This window comes from Pyrus communis, chromosome 15 (genome assembly GCF_041283825.1).
Source record: "Pyrus communis isolate YQ-2024b chromosome 15, ASM4128382v1, whole genome shotgun sequence".
Taxonomy (NCBI): Eukaryota; Viridiplantae; Streptophyta; class Magnoliopsida; order Rosales; family Rosaceae; genus Pyrus; species Pyrus communis.
This window is the reverse complement of record NC_142579.1, coordinates 29,286,066-29,306,809: the sequence shown is the minus strand read 5'-3', so window position 1 is coordinate 29,306,809 and position 20,744 is coordinate 29,286,066. Positions and strand designations below refer to the sequence as shown.

The following is a 20,744-nucleotide window of genomic DNA, read 5'->3' as shown; positions in this document are numbered from 1 at the left end:
AGAGGATGTGGAGAATGGATGAGAGTGATGGATTTGGGGTTGGCAAGGGGGGGATGAATTGGGTTCGCTTTGGATTTGTTTTTTTTTTTCTTTTTCTTCTCCTTCTTCTTTCTGGGTTACAGGGGGGATGAACTGGGTTAGGTTGGGTGTTTTTTTTCTTCTTCTTCCTCTTTTTCTTCCTCCTTCTTCTTCTTTCTGGGTTGCAAGGGTTATAATTAAAGCACTTGACACACTTTAGAGTGTATTATAATTAAAGCTATTTTATCTAAGTTTTCGTCAACTTAAATTACTTGACACACTTTAGAATGTAATATTGTCATTTTCTCATCTATAAGCCCTTAACATTTCATATAGGTTGCAAATCTAACGTCTAATTTACCATCCGAAGTTAACTTACACTATTTATTATGTAAAACTACCAATTTATCCTCCAAAGTTAACTCCATACACTATTTCTTTATAAAAAACTATCAATCTACATTCCAATGTGAATGACATACAAGCAACATGACTTAAATTGTTAATATTGAATATAATAGCTTCAAATAATATTAAAGATGTAATTGGCAGATTTTTATAATTTAATTACTGATTTTTTCTAAAATAATAGTTTAGAAACATAATTTTTACTGAGGTGGTAATTCAAGAACAAAATTAACACTTCATCCATAGATTTCTATATATCTTCAAGCAACAACTGACATTTGCAATGATAATCGTAAATTAATAAATGTCGTGTGTATGCATTACATTCTTAAACATAGTCAATAAAGTTCTATGCACAGTAGCTTTTTGAAGTTTTAAATTTTAATAAAAAGGTTAAGGTGCAATTTTGTTTTAAATCGTTATTCATATACTAGGACTTCAGAGAGTATCCAACCTAGTATTTTTTACAAATTAAAATTTTAAAATTAAAGACAATCTTGATTTTATTTTTTATTTTTTTTAATACATCAATATTTTTACATTAAAAGAATGAAGAGTTCGGCTAAGTTACACAATGAGCAATCTAATTTGATATCGAATCCGTCATCCACGAGATTCAAACATAAGACATTTTATTTTTAATAAAAAAAAATCATTAAACCGTAGTACTGAATGATAAAAATAATCTTGGTTAATAGCATAATTTCTTTCCAATCATTGCGGGCGCATAAACCGGAAAATAGAAAAACAAAAACAACGGAAAAATGACATGTCAACTGTGGGAGCTCTAAGGCCCTGAAGTCCCCGACCAATCATATTGCATAGTTCCGCAGAAAATTGAGAGTCAAACACAATGGGCTTAGGTGTCTTTTTGACTATCATCCAATCAAAATCTTTGGTTCCTCCGCCAACCATTCAGCAAATAATTTTGAATCCGAAACATTGCCGGTTTCTTCTGGTGAGGATCTTGATGATTCTCGAATCGTGTTTCGTTCATTGTACATCATACGATCATAAATTATTTTAAATATTTTTATTTTAAATTAAATACAAACAGTATTTGACAAAAACTGTTTATATAATATACGATGAATAGACACGATTCACAAATTCCTAAAATTCTCATAAAAAAATCCGGTTGGAATAATTTTAGCAACTACTACCAAATATAAAAACATATCAATAAAACCAAAACCCTGAGAAAATAAAAAATATAAAGAAATACTTCTTTTAATAACTTGATAAGTATGTCAACTGTATTTTATTTGTTTTATTTTTTAAGGAAAGTGTTATTGGCATTCCAAAAATTTCATTCTACACTCGTATTTTTCTTTTTAAATATAAAAAATTTGAAGTATAGAATGAGAATTTTTAAATGTCAATAACAATTCATTTTTTTTTTTAAAGACAATAGACAAAAAGGAGGAGTCAATTTTTCTGAGCTTTCAGTTGTTTAATGCTGAAGGGAGCCTTGCTTGACATTTACAAGACCTCTCTCTCCCTCTCTCCCTCTAATTCACAAAGGTCCCCTCTGAATTTTTGATCTGTGGAGGAGAAAATTCATTGGAATTTTGCTCCCCAGTTCCTGCAAATCATTGGGTAAGTTCCTTCTTCTCTTCCAGCTCTTCTATCCGCAAATTTTCTTTCAATTTTTATGATTGATTTGTTTGAATAAACTGTTTTTCTCTTCTAGGTTTGTTGGGATTTGCATAAAGTTCAAAGCTTTGCCAAACTTTCTTGTTAATACTTGATGGGTATTCAATAATTTGTCTTGATATGATTGTGTGCTTGAATTTTGAATTTCTTAGTTCAATGATTTATGAGCTGAATTGGGGTGATTTGGAATAATTGTGGAAGTTTTTGCAGCACATTCATAGATAATTAGATATGAGTTAATAGTTAATGAAATTTTTTAGGACACCACTCACAAGGACTAAGGTTTTGTTGTCCCAAGTAGTTGTCCATCATAGTACCGTGTAAATCCTGTGTCGTATGTCCACCTGAGCTGGCGAATAGCAATGTTGCTGGGTCCAATCCACCCGTGTGTTCAGTTCCGGTTTAAGTGAACGATCCCGTAGTAGGCTATAATTTTGTACTGAATGAATTTGCATGCCCCGAAAAAGGTGATTTGTGAATCCTTTTTAACCATAATAAGGGGAGTGCTTGATTAGCCACAATCAATTGCTTGTGTTCAATTCCGGTTTAAGCTAATGATCCCGATTCCCGTAGTATGCTTTAATTTGTATGGAATGAATTTGTATGCCATGAGAAAGGTGACTTCTGAATTATTGTTAAGCATATAAGGGAGGGCTTGTTTAGCTCCAAACAGTTGCAAACTTTAGTTCAAGTTTTATGTTTGTTATGTGAGCAAGTAAAGATGAATGTTTTCTCAAAGATTATGACCAAAAAAAAAATCTGGGATAAATTGGATATGAACTGAAGTTCTAATTTTGTGGAACAGGCATACAAAGGTGTGGTAACAGAATTCAGGATTTTGACTCCTCGTATTCTTCTGCAATTCTGCTGTAGGACGCATGGATCAAAGTACGCAAACTTCTCTTGATCACTCGGGCTTAATCTTCTTTGCATTATAAATTATGACTATATATTTACTTGTTCAGAACTAAAACGATTAAGTTGACATGACCAGTCATGATTTTACAACTTCCTTACTCTGATACAAGATTTATTGGTGTTGCAGATGCTTCAAACGACCTTGAGCTAGTGAAATCACCATCGGAAAAGCATCTTGAACGTTTGAGACCATCAGCTCGATATTATTCAATATTTAAAGGTAGGATCTTGTTTTCACATTTTCTTTAGCGAAGCCTATTTGGGATTCGCAACTTATAACTTATAAGTGCTTTCAGAATTATCCGTGACAAGTATCAATCTTCCTCTCATGGACTATGGAATGTGTTTGTTCGATCAAATTGTGTTTTTCGTCAATCATTCACTGTTTCCAATTATGATAGTTTGTTGTTTAGATAATTTTTAACATTGTACTTAAACTGGAATGCCTCTAGTTGTATCAACTTCCAGCACTAATCAGCTTGGTTACAACCTATTAGCGGGAGAATGTATCAGCAAGCTAGAATTGATGATTGTGTTAATAGACTTCCTGAACAAATACTGGGCTGGAATGCAGTTGTAATTTTAAAATGTCATGAATCTGATCCCGGATATATGTAATTTCTCTTTCTGTCTATAAACAAGATCTTTATAGCTACTGGATCTTTTATATCAACTGTTTATCCAGACAAGTGAGAGATATTATGGTCATGGTAGGGCAAGCAAAAGATGCTGCAGATCCTGAAAAAGGCAAATATTCCCTAATTAGAGATGCAGAAGACTTTCCGTCAGGAATATACGAGAAACAGCTTCCATGCTTTGGCTGTGGGATAGGATGGTTTTCGTGAGTATCTTTAATTCCTCTATCCCTCCTCTGTTTTCATTATTCCTTGTCTCACTCCTGTATCTTGCACCACAGTTTTCTTTTAGGCTTCGTATTCCCATTAATGTGGTACTATGCCACAGTTCTCTATTTTGGAAATTACTATCGGAAGGATCCTAGGGAGCGAGCAGGACTAGCCGCCTCTGCAATTGCTGTATATCTCTCTTTCTTTTGATTACGTGTTTCCATTCTAGCGTGTTTCTGCGGTTTAAAGTTTACATCTTCAACCATGTATCAGAGAATTAATTGGCATAATTATCCAATTGTTGCAGGCACTAGTTTGTTCTGTGGTGCTGTTGATCATAGCATTGTTTCGGATGTTCTAGATTTGCTCAATCGGAAGCGTGCTAGCAACATCTTCACAAGCATGAAGAAATCAGTGGGATTGGAAGGGCCCGTAAGGACACAAATACTAACGTTTTTTTTGTTTTTTTTTTTTCCGGTGGAAGGGGAGGTAAATGAAAAAAAGGAAAGGAGTAGATGAAAAGAACCTGAACTTCCCATACAATTCTTTAGACGTCAAGACTACAAGCTTTGGATGATGATGAGCTACAGTTTTCGTATTTTCATATTTGTATGAACAAATGGCGGCGAGACGAGTATTTGAGTTTGTAAACTTTGTAACTATACAGAATTTTATGGAGGTGAAATACAGGGATGTGTCATCTTTAAACTTTGAACGCATTTCAGTTGCCGAAACCAGAAGTTGACCATTGTACGAGCTTTCCATCATCTTAGCTCACTAAATGACAAACTTAACGAGCCTTGTAGCGTGAACTTATAATTAAGCACAGCATTAAAGTTATGGTTACACGACAGAGCTTAAGCAAGGCCCTGAGCCCTCATTACAAGGACACACTACCCACTATGTTGTATTAATCCGGAACCGTTTATACTATTATCGAATTCCGATCAAAATCTGATTTGTTGACTTGTCTGGTCGTGCTTGCAACCAACATACATGAGACTTATTCATCTGTTATGACTGACTGTTGCACGGACACACCGAGGATTTCGGCTTCTTCATTCCCGAGTGCCAATTCCATCTTGCAGTTGAGTTAGTACTTGAGCGAATGAACGTAACCTTCAACCAATTGGCGCTTTCCGCCATTCTTCTCTCTCCGGAGTGTTGGACACCCGACATGCCTCGGACGCTCCCGGAACAACACCAATCACAAAAGATTACAACTTTCACATGTTTATAATATCTCCTCTGTTTTACAGACATAGGTTTTGAAGGTCTCTATCCACTGTGAAGGCTGCAAAAAGTAGGTTTAGACACGGTTTGGACACGGAGATTTTTTGTAAACGTCAAAGACATTTTGGGATAATTTTGTAAATATTGAAACTTTCTAAAACCTGAAGTTTGCGACCCACTCTTCAGTCCTTTTTCTAAAACCTAAAAGTTTGTTGACAGGTCCTCTTTCTCTCCATTCGCATCCGTTTAATTATCATGAATTCAAAGTATTGTTTTTAATATGTACTAGCCTCTCTGCACGCACTAACGTGCGTGCGAGAGGCATTTTTGCATCACGGGCGCTACGCGCCCCAAAGATGTGTTGTTTTAGATATTCTTATATTTCTTAAGTGATTATTTTATAAAATGTGTTTGTGTCCATCACAACAATTTCTTATTATTTTCAATTTTTTATTATGTTCAATCATCTAACTTAGTCTTTTTTTTTTTTTTTTTTTGGAAACCAAAACCATATCATAAATAGGCCTACGGAGAGGCAAACATAATAACAAACCAAGCAGTGTCAAGGGATAAACCACAACGACCCCTCCACCAAGTAGAGGCGTCACCCCCATCACCACCCTAACCCCTTAATGAGGGCAAGGTAATCCGTCATTGTTCAATACATAGACCAACGAAGATGGGGGCCTAAAAATGAAATTTATGAATTGTACACTAACCAATCCACCTTTTTTTTCTTTTTTTTTTTGCTTGCTAATTATTATGGTGTCTTTTTTATTTGTTTGGCTGATAGAATTTGATTTCACGAAATGAGCTATGCTTGATCATTATTATGACTTTGGTAATTAAGTTACTCAGTCTAGTTAGAATTTTGTTATCTCCATCAGTACCATTTTACCCTTAAATATTGTACAGAAGATCAAGAGTTAGGTTCCTTAAACTCTCATATAAAAAATAAAAAAATATGCTTAATTATTTAATGTTGTATAGAAAATATGAAATGATCAATATATTTTGTAACATGAGGATTAGTGGCTGTATTAAAAGGGTGCACAACAACATTTTTTTATTATGGTGGACAAAAAGGTATTATGGGCAATATTTGGCGTCATTCGAGCAGGTTGGCAGATCATTTGTTCAATGGTTGTGTGAATGGGATAGTTGATGCAGTTAGAGGAGTGAGTACATAATTATGGGTGTGCCATTTTGGGTTGGGACTGAGATGTTCAACATTAGAGCATGGGTCAGGCAACGTAGTTCCAATTGCTTGAGTTGAAGAAAGGTTGATGAGATAATGGTGCTACCGTACAATCATCCCATCATTCCAAAGTGATAATGGTGTTATCGCATGCCATATTGTCATATTGCCACATTTGTTGAATAATTTAGGAGCATATATTCCATCCAATTTGCACATATGTGAGTAATCTCTCATACATTTTTTACTATTTTTTCTTTAAAACAACAACGAAGATAAAATGGGAAAACATATACTATTTATAAATAAAAAAATATGAAAATATGACATGTAATTTGATTTCTAAATACATATTGACAACACTTAATGTCCTTAAATCAAAATGTTTCAGATTCATAAGTTTTCAACATGTACATATGTAAACATAGCGCCTACGTGTGAAATCAAAGCCATGCTTGCCACCCATTTGCTTGCACTTGATGCTTTAGATTTTCATGGTTAATCTGCAAGCAATGATGATAAAATAAGAAGTCTAACTATAATGCACAATCCCAACTATAAAGATTGTAAGCAACTTAACCTAAATACCTTTAAGTTTGACAATTTTCTCATGGCAATACTTTTACTCCAGTTACTTGTAGAATACTGAAAGATAAATATATTTGTCAAGTTTGAGGTAACAAATTGTAACAATATTTACAAAATTAAATAATAAGAAATATTACCTTAATCTTGTACTTCAACCTTTGTACTTTGAGACGGGTGTGATGCTTGTAAAACTAACAAAAAATGCAATTTTATTTATATTTGAAAATTGAATGCAATTTGAATTTATAGTATACTTTTGTATGAAAATAAGAGAAGACTTACCGTATTTAGAAAAGTTGTTTGGCCACTGTTAATCTTTTTTCTGCACCCATAAATTGTTTTATTTTATTTTATAATTTGAGATAATTAATTTGTAGAATGATATAGAGAATGCCATTAAAAATAAATAGGTAAGAAATGGTGTTGTACCTTATTTGTTGGACTTTATTCCAAATACGTATGATCTGAGGAGTTGTTGAAGGTTTTAATTCTTCCACATCCTTTTTCATGCGCCACCTATATATTGAAGGTATATATAATGTTAGATTTCTTGTAACAAATTTGTATATAATTTAGGATACATACTGCTCATGCTTCTTCTTTTTCCACTCTTTGAGAATCAGTTGGCTTAGATCAGTAGTTTTTACTCCGACAGATATCTCCCAACCAGGTGTAAAAATACAGACACGTCTGTTTGAGATCTTATCAATAGGTTCCTTCTTCATTTTTTTGTGGGTATTCTTGTAAATATCCTAAGAATGAAAACAAATAATTTTTAAAATTACCATAGCACACGTATAGCACATTAAGATAATCAAAATTGAAATTCACAATCTGACCAAAATTTAAAAAACGCACAATGAAGATTTCAAAGGAAGAAATTAAAAAACCCAACTGAAGCTAAATCTGGGAATCATACAATTACATATTATGCTTACATGGAAATGTGTAAAATGAGTACAACCATGCAGGGAAAGGAAGTGAAAACCCACCAATCTCGTACGACTGTGCTTCCATCACCATGCTTCTAGTATCCAATTAATGACAGCATGCATGCTAAAAATTGACGGAGATGGGGATTGAGCTCATATCATTTACAAACACAAAATAAAAAAGATCAAAGAAAAAGAACAACTTAGAGAAGTGAAGGCGGAGCAAAAAAAAAGGGGAGTATAAGATTTGGCCACATAATCAAAGGAGATGGGGAGTACATATAATAATATTGTAGCCGGAATGGAACAAATGAGAATGTACGTGGGAACTAAGAAATTACTGCTTGGTAGTGGGAGAAGTTCACCGTTTTTTTTTTAAACTAACGATAACCTCTATCCCTTTTCTCCCACATTATTATTATTATTTTTAATATAATTTTGTTAGATATTAATATCTCCTCCTAAAATGGAGGAGATACGTTCCTGTCCATTTATTTTTTTTAAACTTTTTCTTCCTTTTTTTTTTCCAATAAAACAAATTTTAATTTTATGTTTAATATTTGTCTCCTAAAATGGAGAGCAGTTACGTTGTTTTTGTTTAATATAATTTTGTTAGATATTTTTAATATAATTTTGTTAGATATTAATATTTCCTTCTAAAATGGAGGAGAAGTTATTCACAATATTCCTGTTGTTTTATTTGTTTTTTCGTTTCCTTTTTTTTTTCCAATATAACAAATTTTAATTTTTCTGTTTAATATCTCTTTCTCCTAAAATGGAGAGCACTTATTCACTATGTTGCTTTTTTTTTTTTTACTTAATTTTTTAATATTTCTCTCCTAAAATGATGTTCAGTACAATTATCTCTGACTTTAATATCTCATCCTAAAATGGAAGAGTTATTCATCACGTCCCCTACTTTTATTTGTTTCTTTTTGTTTAATATAATTTTGTGAGATATTAATATCTCATCCTCAAATGGAGGAGTTACCCATCACGTCCCTTTACTTTTATTTGTTGTTTGTTTGTTTAATAATCTAAAATATAGCAAGAACCGTACTAATCAAAATGGAAGCATAAACATTCTAAGAAATATTTGTTAAAAATCATGCATCAAGAAATTAAGGTGAATAAAAGAGAAGAATAACTAAAAAAGAAACCCGGCTAGTCAAAATTTTTTTGAGGCGCTTTCCCATAGATATCTATTTAAAAAACCACACGATAAATGCTCATAGCAGTTTCAAAAATGATGCCACATTCATCCTCTTCTCTTCCGAACGGTTTTGCCATTTTAGTTTGGATTATCTATTTTTTTTCTATTTTTTTTAATTTGTTTTATTTTTAATATTTTTTTGTTGCCTTTTTATTATTTATCTCTCTCTCCTCTCCATAACTACTAACTTTTAGAGGATAATTATCATGATTTTTTTATTTTAATTACCATGTTTTGTTTCCAACTCAGATTGTGGAATTCTATGGGGGAGAAAACTGCCCACTACCGCTTAGCAGTTGAGAGGCTTAAGCACATCTACTTGTTTTTCTTTTTTTTTTTTTTTCAATTTTCCGTTTTCTTTTCCAATACTTTTTGAATTTTGTTTTTTATTTATTTATTTATATTTTCTTTCTACTGTAACCTTCTTTGTTACATATATGGTAAAGATAGTTTTTTTTTTTTTTTTTTTTTAATTTGTGTTTTTGAACTGCCCACTACTGCTTAGCAGTTTATGAGGGTTAACTGTTAAGCACGTCCATTTATAGATTTTTTTTATTTGTTTTCTATTCAGTAATGGTTGTTTACGAATTTGTCCTCATTTTCGAAACTTTTTTGGATTTCAATTGTGAAGAAAATGAAGGGGCTTTCTTGGCATTTTTGAAAGCTTCACCAAACTGGCCTTCTCACTTTATATATTGTTTTTAATATATATATATATAATATTTATAATAAATTTATTATATTTTAATTGTCATGTTTTAACCGTATTTGTGTCCTTATTTTTTGAAATTTTCTGTGTCGCCATGTCGACGTATCTCGTGTCGTTTTGCAACATAGGTGACTATAACATGGGATATTTGATTGACTCTCGACTTTGTAAGGTGAAGTCTTATGATCAGATGACCGGAGTGGAACAGATTGCAAATCAGTCTCATTCCAAAGGCATCGACCTTGTCGACTGTAGAGGGGAGTTGGAGCTGAATCAAAGTGCTTCCGTTTCTACACTCGCCGCAGTTATCATCACCCGTTGCCTGAAAACATAGTACCTAAAGTACAGAGGACGGGTATTTTATCATCTTCTTCTTGTTATTTCATGACCTTGTTGGTGAAGATAAACATTAAGTTTTTTATTAAGCCTCCTCTCCGAAACACAAAACAAATTAAGAATGCATCTTTTACTACGGGACAATCGTTACAATGTCTGATTCATAGAGAATTGAAGAATTAATGACAAGGATATTTCTTCCGAAAACTCTTCAAACGGAAGAAATGATCAGAAAACGTAGATGTAACCTAAGCTCCCCCGCGTCCTAGACTTGTAACTCGGCGTTCGAATCTGAATTTGAATGACGGGATAAGGCTTCAAAGGACAATATACTACGCTGAAGTGCGTCACACTCCGCTTCAAACTGACGCACTTTAATCCTTGGCAGCCAAATAAACATACTTGTTGTCGACTCTAAATTTGGAGCTCGAATTGATCTGGCACCAAAAAATAAGTATTGTAAAAAATAATGTAAAGGATGAGTCGAAGATAAGTTGATACTACTAGTTTGCAGATAATGAATAAAGATGAACAAATAAACATTGGATTGGCCGCAAACCTTGTGCTCAAGCTTAGTACTCAGTTTGGTTTCGTCATCTGTTATGCCGGATTCTTCAAGAGCCTTCAGCACAAGTTTTTTCAATTTCCTCATCTTCAGGACTCCATCATTCTGCACCCATGCATAATAACGCAGATCAATTTTATACTGAAAACTAGCAATGACGTAAAACAAATGTATATAAAGGTGCATCTTTCATGATATCGTGTCCATTTCACAAATGCATTGCACAATTTTAGTGTAAAGCAAGAAACGATTTTACTCAGATTTCATACCGATTTTAGGGTTGGTGTAATCAACTTCTTCCACTTTATTTTTGTGAATTGGTTTTGGTGTGTGTTGGCTTTTCTTGGGAATTTGGATGGTTGGAAGCTTTGGAGTTTCAAAGCTTCAAGGATTTGGGGAATTCTCTTCCAATTTGGGAGTAGAGAAATGTATTTGTGAATTGGTTTTGGTGTGTGTTGGCTTTTCTTGGGAATTTGGATGGTTGGAAGCTTTGGAGTTTCAAAGCTTCAAGGATTTGGGGAATTCTCTTCCAATTTGGGAGTAGAGAAATGTATTTGTGAATTGGTTGATGCTTGATACCTTGATGGAGAAGCCTATTTATAGGCTTTGAGAATGAATCACCACCACAAAATATTTTTTTCCTTTCCAAGCACCATTGCCTAATTTTCCCACTTAATGCAATATTGAAATTGAAGTGGTGTAACTTATGGCCTAATTTCCCACTTAACACCATTTTAAACTTGAAATGTGTATGCTTTGTCATTGCCCAAATGAGAAAAACTTACTTTGATCCGTAATGGATTGAAGTGTGCTTGCCTTGTCATTGCCCAACATGAGAAGAAAAACTTGTTTTGATCCTCAATGGATTGAAATGTACTTGCCTTGTCATTGCCCAAAATGAGAAGAAAAACTTGTTTAATCCTTCAAGGGTATTTCTTCCTATTTTGTTGAGTCACACGCCATGTGTACAATTTGTACAACACGTGGCGTATGCCATGTATGCCTTGACACGTCAAAACTTTAATGCATTGGTGAACATTTGTTTTACTGAAATTTCGATGTCTACAAATGCCCCCACTTCAAGGCGCGTCGTAGACATGTGCTTGTCACGTGTAGAAGATGCGTTTTGAAGTCCCTTAATGTAGATGTCAACCCAAGGGCTGTCGAGGCTTGATCTTGAATTGGGCTGGAAATTTCTTCAAGGGCCATTGAGGCTTGATCTTGAGTTCGACTGGAAGATTTTCTGGTTTCCTCCAATCGTTGATTTTCCACAGGCTTAGTCTTGAACTAGGCTGGAGGATTCTTTTGGTCTCCCCCGAAGGTCTGAACTTACTCCTTTTATCTGGAGTTGAATTTGATTCAAGGGTGGTGAACACTTGATTTTGAATCGGACTTGTGATTTCTTCAAGGGCCATTGAGGCTTGATCTTGAACTAGGCTGGAGGATTCTTCTGGTCTCCTCCGTTCGTTGATTTTCCTTTGTGCTACTCTTGAACTGAGCAGCAGGATTCTTTTTTCAAGGGCCATCGAGGCTTGATCTTGAGTTCGACTGGAAGATTTTCTGGTTTCCTCCAATCGTTGATTTTCCTTTGTGCTACTCTTGAACTGGGCAGCAGGATATTTCTTCAAGGGCCATCGAGGCTTGATCTTGAGTTCGACTGGAAGATTTTCTGGTTTCCTCCAATCGTTGATTTTCCTTTGTGCTACTCTTGAACTGGGCAGCAGGAAATTTCTTCAAGGGCCATCGAGGCTTGATCTTGAGTTCGACTGGAAGATTTTCTGGTTTCCTCCAATCGTTGATTTTCCTTTGTGCTACTCTTGAACTGGGCAGCAGGAAATTTTGGTCTCCCCCGAAGGTCTACGAGCGGTTTCAGGATATGGCAGGCAAGTACGAGGTGGAGGTGCTGACCTGTTTCTTTGTTCAATCTTTCCAATTCGTATTGAATACGAATTGGAAAGTTTGAAGTTTCCTTGTCCCTTCTCTGGCAGTGTATCAACCGTTGAAGATGACTACTCGAGCAACGCTAGGTAAGCAACCAGGCAAAGGTTCCAGGTAGTCGGTTCCAGATCGGAAGACTGACTCTAAGTGCCGGCTGATTGCTCTCTTTCACTTTGCCATGCGAGTAAGAACAAGGACAAAGGAAAAGACAAGGAAAAAGCATGATATGAGATACCTTTGCTTTCGACCTTGATGATATGAGATACCTTTGCTTTTGAAGAAGCGGCGAATGGATCAGCACATGTATTTGTTGTGCTTGTCTCCACATACTTCAATCTACCGTTTCCTCCTGGGTCATCTGTACTCCAGGCATCCGGTATCTTCTTTGGGGAAGAAGAAAAAATTGAGTATTTCGAAAGGCTTTGCTGGGAGTGCGCCCTCAGAGGTGAGGAAGAGTTGGGCATTTTTTTTTTTTCAGGTCTGCCTTGCCATAAAAGATGAAGGTCGACATATATAGGGATTTCCCAATAGCAAGTGGTGGTTATGTTCTTTTACCCTTGTCGACAAACGTCTCTTCGATTTTTTAACAAACGTCTCTTCGATTTCTGAGTGAGCGCCTCTTCGAAAAAGTAGTCACGGGTGCGGCTCTGTCACCACGCTTGTTGGCAAAGGCGCGTAGTTGGGATGATAACCTTCACGTGTTTTCAACTTTGTCAGAGATCTTTTGACAAAGTTGAACGCGTTATCTGAAAAGCCGCGAAAGCGTCGCCGAACTTCACGCAGGAAAATCCGATTTTTTGAATCGGTGGTCGTGTCGCCTTGGCTTTTTATAGAGGTATCGATTACCTCCAACATGCACACTTTGAAGATCGCCCGTTTGTGAAAATCGTCTTCGGCCCTTTCTGATTTTACTCCATCCACCTTTCTCTTTTAACCTTTTGACAATGGCTAACCCGTCTAACATTTGCTTAGATTTGAGTCTCAGCAGTGATCCGAGTGCGCCGCGTCAGGTAAATGTATGGTGCCCTTCTTTCTTATCTTCTAATGGCCCTTTGACAGGTGAAGATTCTGTGATGAAGGACGCAACAACAGCTACGATAGTAGCTAGGAACTTCCTCACTCCAAAAGATAGTAGGCTGCTTTCAGAACGGTCCGATGAGTTGGCCGTTCAAGAGTCCCTAACTCTCAGTGTTCAGTGCGCAGGCTCTGTGTCCAACATGGGCCAACGCCTACTTGCTCGATCCCGCCAAGTGGAATCATTGATGGCGGATGTGGAAACTCTTAAGCAAGAGATCAAACAGCTTAAGCACGAGAATAGAAGTTTGCATGTGCTTGCAAATAACTATTCGACGGGCATGAAGAGGAAGCTTGATGAGCTGCAAGAATCCAGTGGTCGAATTCAAAGTGACCGTCAAAGTGACCGTCAAAGGCTTGCTGCTTTTTTCCAGAGGCACCTTTTTCCTGGCTCATCTAGCGTTCCACCAAGTATTGAGGCCTCTTCTTTGATGCCTCCCGCTTCTGTAGTTTTCCCAAGTAGTGGGGCTTCACGTGAACAACCTTTATGAAAGCTCCATCTCTTTTTTTTTTTTTTTTTTTTTTTTTTTTTTTTGTACGCACTTGTAATTTCTCGGAGATCAATGAACATGCTTTACTTATTTAGTGTATTGTGCTAAATACAGATAAAACATATACATCACCAAGATGTGTTATTTCCCTTTTTTTTTTGATGATGTGACTGTACTTGAAGTTTTGAAGTTTCAAGTTGCCTACGTACCCTTGGTTGAGGAGGGATCAAGTCATGACGTAGTTCAAATGAGTGATGATTTTTTTTTTTTTTTTTTTTTTGATGATTTTGCCGTACACAGTTTATGCTCTTGCGGGCCAGGAGCGTTTGGTGCCGTTTGCAGTTTCAGCTCGTGCAGGCAATGAGCGTTTTGGTGCCGTTTGCAGTTTCAGCTCGTGCAGGCAAGGAGCGTTTGGTGCCGTTTGCAGTTTCAGCTCGTGCAGGCAAGGAGCGTTTGGTGTCACCTTTTAGGCTCGTGCGAACGAGGAGCTTGTGGTGTCGTTTGCAGTTTCAACTCGTGCAGACAAGGAGCTTTTGGTTGTCGCCTTTTAGGCTCGTGCGAACGAGGAGCTTGTGGTGTCGTTTGCAGTTTCAACTCGTGCAGACAAGGAGCTTTTGGTGTCACCTTTTAGGCTCGTGCGAACGAGGAGCTTTGGTTGTTGCCTTTTATGCTCATGCGGACCAGGAGCGTTGGTTGTCGCCTTTTAGGCTCGTGCGAACGAGGAGCGTTGGTTGAATTTGTCAAACGATCTTAGAGAGGCATTCCTTGCAATCTTCATAGCAAGGAGTCTTGACCGAGTGATTGAAGAAGTCTTTGGGGAAGAAATCGCGCATTGTGATGGCAACGGACGATCTTTGTGTCATAACTTCCTCATCCTCAACACTTTCATGTAGCTTTGAAGGTTGACGGTAGCTGCTTTGCCCCCTTTCCGATTGGTGAACTTGTGGAGGAGACCTATGTTTCTTGTGCATTTTCTTCGGAGTGACATGAGTCCATCCTTCAACTTCACTTGACGTGACTGACATGGTTTTGGAGCATGCCCCCAGCGGTTGAGGTGAAGATTTTGAGTTCAAAGAGCCAGAAGTGACAGTGGTATAGTTTGACTTCACCACATCATTAAGATCTAGCTCGATGATCCCTTTCTGAGCCAACTTCATGATGAGATCTTTTAGCACAAAGCACTTTTCCGTCGGATGACCAATGAAGCGGTGGAATCCACAGTACCTTGGACTGTCAGTACGGTTCATCTCTTCCGGCCGTTTGCACTCAGGTAGGTTGATCACCTTTTTGTCAAGCAAGTCTTTCAACATGGCAATCACGTCAGAGTCGGGGAATGGATAAGTCTTCTCCTCAAGCTCCTTCAAAGTGCGTCTACGTATCTCTTGATCACGAAAAGCTTCGGTTTGAATCGCCTTGCCTCGTGTATGGGTTTTGACTGGAGTTGTGTTGACCGTCATTGCTTCCTTGGTGGGTTTCCACGCAGCCTTATCCACCTTTGGCCCCAAAACTTTGTCATTCTTGTAGTCGGCGATCTGTTCTTTCTTCCCATGACGGGTGATGCTTAACTCCATATCATGGGCGCGGGTGGCTAACTCCTCAAATGTTCGTGGTTTGATGCCTTGAAGGATGTAGTGTAGTCCCCACTGCATGCCTTGAACGCACATCCCAATGGCAGAGGTTTCAGAAAGCCGATCTTTACAATCCAGACTTAAGGAGCGCCATCTATTTATGTAGTTGATGACAGGTTCATCTCTCCACTGTTTCGTACTGGTCAGCTCTAGCATGCTTACAGTACGACGAGTGCTGTAGAAACGGTTGAGGAATTCCCTTTCTAGCTGGTCCCAACTGTTGATAGACTCAGGTTCGAGGTCGGTGTACCAGTCAAAAGCATTACTTTTCAGCGAACGTACGAACTGTTTGACAAGGTAGTCTCCCTCTGTCCCAGCATTGTTGCAAGTTTCAATGAAATGGGCGACATGTTGCTTCGGGTTGCCTTTTCCATCGAACTGCATGAATTTTGGGGGCTGATAACCCATTGGCATCTTCAAAGCATCAATCTTCTTGGAGTAAAGCTTTGAGTACAGTACGGAGTCATGCGAGCTTCCTTCGTACTGTGTCTTGATAGTGCTTGCGATCATCTCCTGTAGCTGCTGGATAGAGAGAGATTCCATGAACGCCGTTGCTTGGTCTAGCTTCAGCTTCTCTTCGACTTTCTCCACTGGGGGCTCCTCTTCTTCGTCGACTTCTTTCTTTAATAGGCCAACATTTGGGTCGACTTTCACGTCGGGCAGCGCATCTAGTTGGTTGACAAGTGCGGCAATCTGCAAGTCCTTCTCTTCCACAGTCTGTGTAAGCTTTGCAATTGCTTCGCTCATTTGAGCCAGTTGTTCTTCAACAGAGGTGACGCCGATGGTCATGACTTGTGCAACCAATAGACATGACTTTCCTTCAGACATCCATAGTGCTGATGAAGAACCCCATTGGCCATTTTGGGGTGTCATCTTGTGTGCCTCAATAGCATGCTTTGGTGCCCCCATCAAGGTCAGGTGGATGACCGACTCGCGCCTTTGATGCTGCTCTTGCTTGCTTAGCAGTACCAACTTTGCAGCGGCATGTTGAGAAGTGGTTGTGGCACCAATGGATGCTCCATTTGCGGCGGAAGTGCTTATGCTTCTTCCCTTGGTGGTTGCAAGAACGGCTTGTCCCTTGCTTGATGTCATTGATTTTGGAGGTGTGCTTTGGTTGTTGTCAACTCCGTAACCATGTTCCTTCAACTTCTTTTGAGTTTTGGTGAGGTAATGATCTTTGTCGTTGACGGTGTTTGAAACCTTCTTTCCAAGATTTGAAGAGGAAGCAAAGTCATGCCTAGCCTTTGACATGAGTTCGTAGGCATTTGGGTTAAAGCCTTCTTCGGTCTTCTTAGTTGGAAGAGAGTTTGGTTTCATTTTGAGGCCATGTTGTGCCTCCAGACGGTTGATGAGTCCGGCGGTTTGCAAGTTTTTCTCCTCTGCAGTCTTTAGCAGCCTTGCAATTGTTTCCTTCATCTGAACCAGCTGTTTTTCAATGGAGGTAGTGCCGATAGTCATGACTTGTTCTTTGTTTGAAGCCATGGACTGTGCTTGAATATCTTGAACGGAGACAGAGATGAGAGGTAGAGATTATCCCACCGGGCGTGCCAAATTTGTGAATTGGTTTTGGTGTGTGTTGGCTTTTCTTGGGAATTTGGATGGTTGGAAGCTTTGGAGTTTCAAAGCTTCAAGGATTTGGGGAATTCTCTTCCAATTTGGGAGTAGAGAAATGTATTTGTGAATTGGTTTTGGTGTGTGTTGGCTTTTCTTGGGAATTTGGATGGTTGGAAGCTTTGGAGTTTCAAAGCTTCAAGGATTTGGGGAATTCTCTTCCAATTTGGGAGTAGAGAAATGTATTTGTGAATTGGTTGATGTTTGATACCTTGATGGAGAAGCCTATTTATAGGCTTTGAGAATGAATCACCACCACAAAATATTTTTTTCCTTTCCAAGCACCATTGCCTAATTTTCCCACTTAATGCAATATTGAAATTGAAGTGGTGTAACTTATGGCCTAATTTCCCACTTAACACCATTTTAAACTTGAAATGTGTATGCTTTGTCATTGCCCAAATGAGAAAAACTTACTTTGATCCGTAATGGATTGAAGTGTGCTTGCCTTGTCATTGCCCAACATGAGAAGAAAAACTTGTTTTGATCCTCAATGGATTGAAATGTACTTGCCTTGTCATTGCCCAAAATGAGAAGAAAAACTTGTTTAATCCTTCAAGGGTATTTCTTCCTATTTTGTTGAGTCACACGCCATGTGTACAATTTGTACAACACGTGGCGTATGCCATGTATGCCTTGACACGTCAAAACTTTAATGCATTGGTGAACATTTGTTTTACTGAAATTTCGATGTCTACAATTTTCGTAGTGAGTTTTCTCTCTTTCCCATTTGCTTCTGTCTTCCCACTCTGAACCACTTTGCCATTTCCTACTTCATCTGATGTATTATCCTTAGTTTTCTTTCTCGATTCATCGTTCTTGGATGCATCAAGCTTTCTCTTTTTATTTTTCAGCAAGGTGTAATTCTCTGCTTCAGGACTTTGATGTTCGGAATTGACTCTAGACGCATCATGCGATTTAGGTTCTTCTATTTGTTTATTCTCAAGAACTTCACCCTTGGGAGTGTCCTTGGGTGGAGGTTCTGTATCCGGAACAGATTCTTCCGGCTGCTTAGGCTGTTGCTTTGCTGCATGGATGGCTCGGGCTTTTGCCCTGTGCTTCTTTCCTTCAGCATGCAGCAGCAGGGTCTGCTCACTAGTGGCTTTAGTGTTGCAAATACTGAAAGTACAAATATATACTGATCAGATCCCAATCATGAAAAGAAAACTGACTGCAAACACCGAAAACCTCGCTAAATAGTATATCATACATATGATCAGATGATGCATTTCTTCAATCGAACTAATTGGATCAATTCGGACCATTGCTTTCAAATTCACCGCATTCTTTTGATACGCCCTCTAAACAAACACGCGAATAAAAGATTATGAACAAACTAGGATGAGATGAACATACCTACAAAACCATGGGAATCGCTTAGTCAGCCCAACAGTAATATCAAAATCGGGTTGCTGCTTTCCATCCTTGTTGTTGGGCTTGGCTCCCCCACCATTCAAAGGTTTCCCTTGTGCCCCCTTGGGACCGTATTTTTCCTGCAAACAAAAACAAAGAAACCAAACCCTTGAATTCAAAATATTTCCTAATCCAAACCGTTCGATTCGTAATCCAAACAATGAGCGCTCACCGCCTCAGTCATACATTGTGTGTGACCCTGAACGGTTTCTCTCCCAAATGTCTCTCCGCAATCAATGCACGAAAGCTGAAACATTGTTTCAACAAGAACAACAACAACAACAGCGACAATATTAGCAACCCAACAAGTTAAAACCCAAACTTTCTCGGCAACCAAACAGAGTCTTAGATAGGGAAAGAAGAGACCTTTCGAGCCGAGCAGCAGTTAAAGTGACCCAAAACCTTGGGTTTCTTGAGGTTGTCTCCGCAATCCTCGCACTGAAACCACACCATCTCTCTGATTCAGCCGTATGAAACAAACCCAAAATCAAATCCAGGAGAGAGAAAGCTCTACGACCAGGTGACCGAAGAGTTGATCCAAGTTCCGGGGGGTTAAGGCATTTGCGGGAGGATTCAGAATTAGGGTTTTTGGTTATAAGTTTCCATACCAAAAAGAACGCGACCGGTTTCTTGATTGCCGATACATTTCGGCCCACATGTGAAGGCCCAAAATTTTAACTACGTTTATCTCAATTTAAGCCCATTGTGCTGCGTAGTTTTTTGGACGACACTTTATTTTTATTAATTATTATTTGAGCTGTGTCCTAAGCTACTTTAAACTTCAGAGTTACTTTGATACACAACACTTTGGGATGTGGTATGGGTAAGCAGACATTCTTTACCATTGATATAAATGATATAAATACAAATCTGAACAAAAATTTGGTGCTAATTAAAATTAGGGGTTCTATTCTTGCATAGGGGTGGGAAATTTTGCCATAAATCGATTTACTGACTGAATCATACCGGTCGGCTCATAATGGTATGGTATAGTTATGGCATTTTTTCATAATCGGTTGGTGTTTTACCGAACCGAGAATGGCATGACTTTGGTAATTGATTTTGTATGCCATACCTACCAATATATATATATATATATATATATATATATATATATATATTTCTATTAAGATATTTTAGGTATTTTTTACATGCTTGACTCCTCAGTTTTAGGGTTTAGAAAATAAATGACTACTTAGTTTTAGGGTTTAAAAAATATATGTATATGTATATGATTCATGCCATAAAAAATATAGAAAATATTGTTAACAAAATTGATAGCATGATGATTATTGATACTATATATACACGTACATATATATGATTTTGAATGTATATGCGTTGCTTATGTTTAGGATGATGAAGTCTAGCCAATCAACCGCTAGTGCACAACATGGATTAACCCAAAATGAACCACACAATGCAACCGAACAAGCACCCCAATCTAAAAATTAAATTGAGCCCTTGGAATTGGAAGATAACAAGGAAGAAGTGGAAACCACCGGTTGTGCCATTTACCAACCGAACCAACCAATAATTTTGGCTGAACCAATTTTTGGCAACAGCAAGAAGACGGTTGGCTAGCGGTAACTGATTTTTGGTAATTACATATATGTAGTTGGCAAGTGGCAGAAGAAATTTGACACGGTTTGCCAACCGAACCCAACCCTATTCTTGCATCATTTTTTTTTCCTCCAAAAGTCCATTTTTAAGGAGTGTTTTTTTTTTTTTTTTTTTTTTTTTTTTTTTTTTTTTGATAATTTGAATATCAAATTGGGTCACTTGATTCTTGTATCATAGGTTATTTATTTATTATTATTAAAAATACAACTTTCCATCCAAAGTGGGTGTGAATTTTTGCTTTTAGCAATGATTTTGTTTTAAGTATCAGTATGATGAAATGTCCACCAATGAATAACAACAGTTTGTATTAGCATGGAGTTTAACTTGTGCTTAACTTGGAGAGAAGC

General features: G+C 37.5%; 3 protein-coding genes across 5 annotated transcripts; 1 reads left to right on the top strand and 2 right to left on the bottom strand.

Annotated features, from left to right (window-relative positions):
- The first annotated feature begins 1,865 nt into the window (after window positions 1-1,865).
- On the top strand, window positions 1,866-4,644 carry LOC137710653 (uncharacterized). Its single transcript, XM_068449741.2, has 6 exons — window positions 1,866-2,025; window positions 2,888-2,970; window positions 3,128-3,220; window positions 3,715-3,841; window positions 3,917-4,034; window positions 4,153-4,644. Exons 2-6 carry the CDS (start codon window positions 2,961-2,963, stop codon window positions 4,204-4,206), a joined length of 402 nt encoding a protein of 133 aa, XP_068305842.1. The 5' UTR covers window positions 1,866-2,025; window positions 2,888-2,960; the 3' UTR covers window positions 4,207-4,644.
- A 2,040-nt stretch (window positions 4,645-6,684) lies between these two features.
- Window positions 6,685-7,915, bottom strand: LOC148690832 (uncharacterized). 2 transcript variants are annotated; one of them, XM_088686923.1, is made up of 6 exons: window positions 7,450-7,915; window positions 7,294-7,380; window positions 7,147-7,186; window positions 7,002-7,055; window positions 6,865-6,921; window positions 6,685-6,779 (listed from the first exon to the last, which is right to left on the bottom strand). In XM_088686923.1, exons 1-6 carry the CDS (start codon window positions 7,587-7,589, stop codon window positions 6,720-6,722), a joined length of 438 nt encoding a protein of 145 aa, XP_088543049.1. In that variant the 5' UTR covers window positions 7,590-7,915; the 3' UTR covers window positions 6,685-6,719. The 2 variants fall into 2 exon arrangements, with proteins under 2 accessions (XP_088543049.1, XP_088543050.1); XM_088686924.1 differs by lacking the exon at window positions 6,865-6,921 and having other exon boundaries at window positions 6,708-6,779.
- A 2,254-nt stretch (window positions 7,916-10,169) lies between these two features.
- LOC137713229 (uncharacterized) lies at window positions 10,170-19,361 on the bottom strand. Of its 2 annotated transcripts, XM_068452511.2 has the most exons (7): window positions 19,141-19,361; window positions 18,947-19,021; window positions 18,718-18,854; window positions 18,066-18,480; window positions 10,889-10,930; window positions 10,614-10,724; window positions 10,170-10,491 (listed from the first exon to the last, which is right to left on the bottom strand). In XM_068452511.2, exons 1-7 carry the CDS (start codon window positions 19,225-19,227, stop codon window positions 10,429-10,431), a joined length of 930 nt encoding a protein of 309 aa, XP_068308612.2. In that variant the 5' UTR covers window positions 19,228-19,361; the 3' UTR covers window positions 10,170-10,428. The 2 variants fall into 2 exon arrangements, with proteins under 2 accessions (XP_068308612.2, XP_088543058.1); XM_088686932.1 differs by lacking the exon at window positions 19,141-19,361 and having other exon boundaries at window positions 18,718-18,882; window positions 18,961-19,021.
- Window positions 19,362-20,744: the final 1,383 nt, after the last annotated feature.

Coding starts and splice junctions, on each gene's coding strand:
- LOC137710653 (XM_068449741.2), top strand. Junction 3,221..3,714: donor ATATTATTCAATATTTAAAG/GTAGGATCTTGT, acceptor TGGTCATGGTAG/GGCAAGCAAAAGATGCTGCA. Junction 4,035..4,152: donor TAGCCGCCTCTGCAATTGCT/GTATATCTCTCT, acceptor CAATTGTTGCAG/GCACTAGTTTGTTCTGTGGT.
- LOC148690832 (XM_088686923.1), bottom strand. CDS start 7,589: ATGAAGAAGGAACCTATTGATAAGATCTCAAACAGACGTGTCTGTATT. Junction 7,187..7,293: donor AATAAAGTCCAACAAATAAG/GTACAACACCAT, acceptor TTATGGGTGCAG/AAAAAAGATTAACAGTGGCC. Junction 6,922..7,001: donor GGTTGAAGTACAAGATTAAG/GTAATATTTCTT, acceptor TTTATCTTTCAG/TATTCTACAAGTAACTGGAG.
- LOC137713229 (XM_068452511.2), bottom strand. CDS start 19,227: ATGGTGTGGTTTCAGTGCGAGGATTGCGGAGACAACCTCAAGAAACCC. Junction 19,022..19,140: donor ACTGCTGCTCGGCTCGAAAG/GTCTCTTCTTTC, acceptor ACAATGTTTCAG/CTTTCGTGCATTGATTGCGG. Junction 18,481..18,717: donor CGATTCCCATGGTTTTGTAG/GTATGTTCATCT, acceptor TTGTACTTTCAG/TATTTGCAACACTAAAGCCA.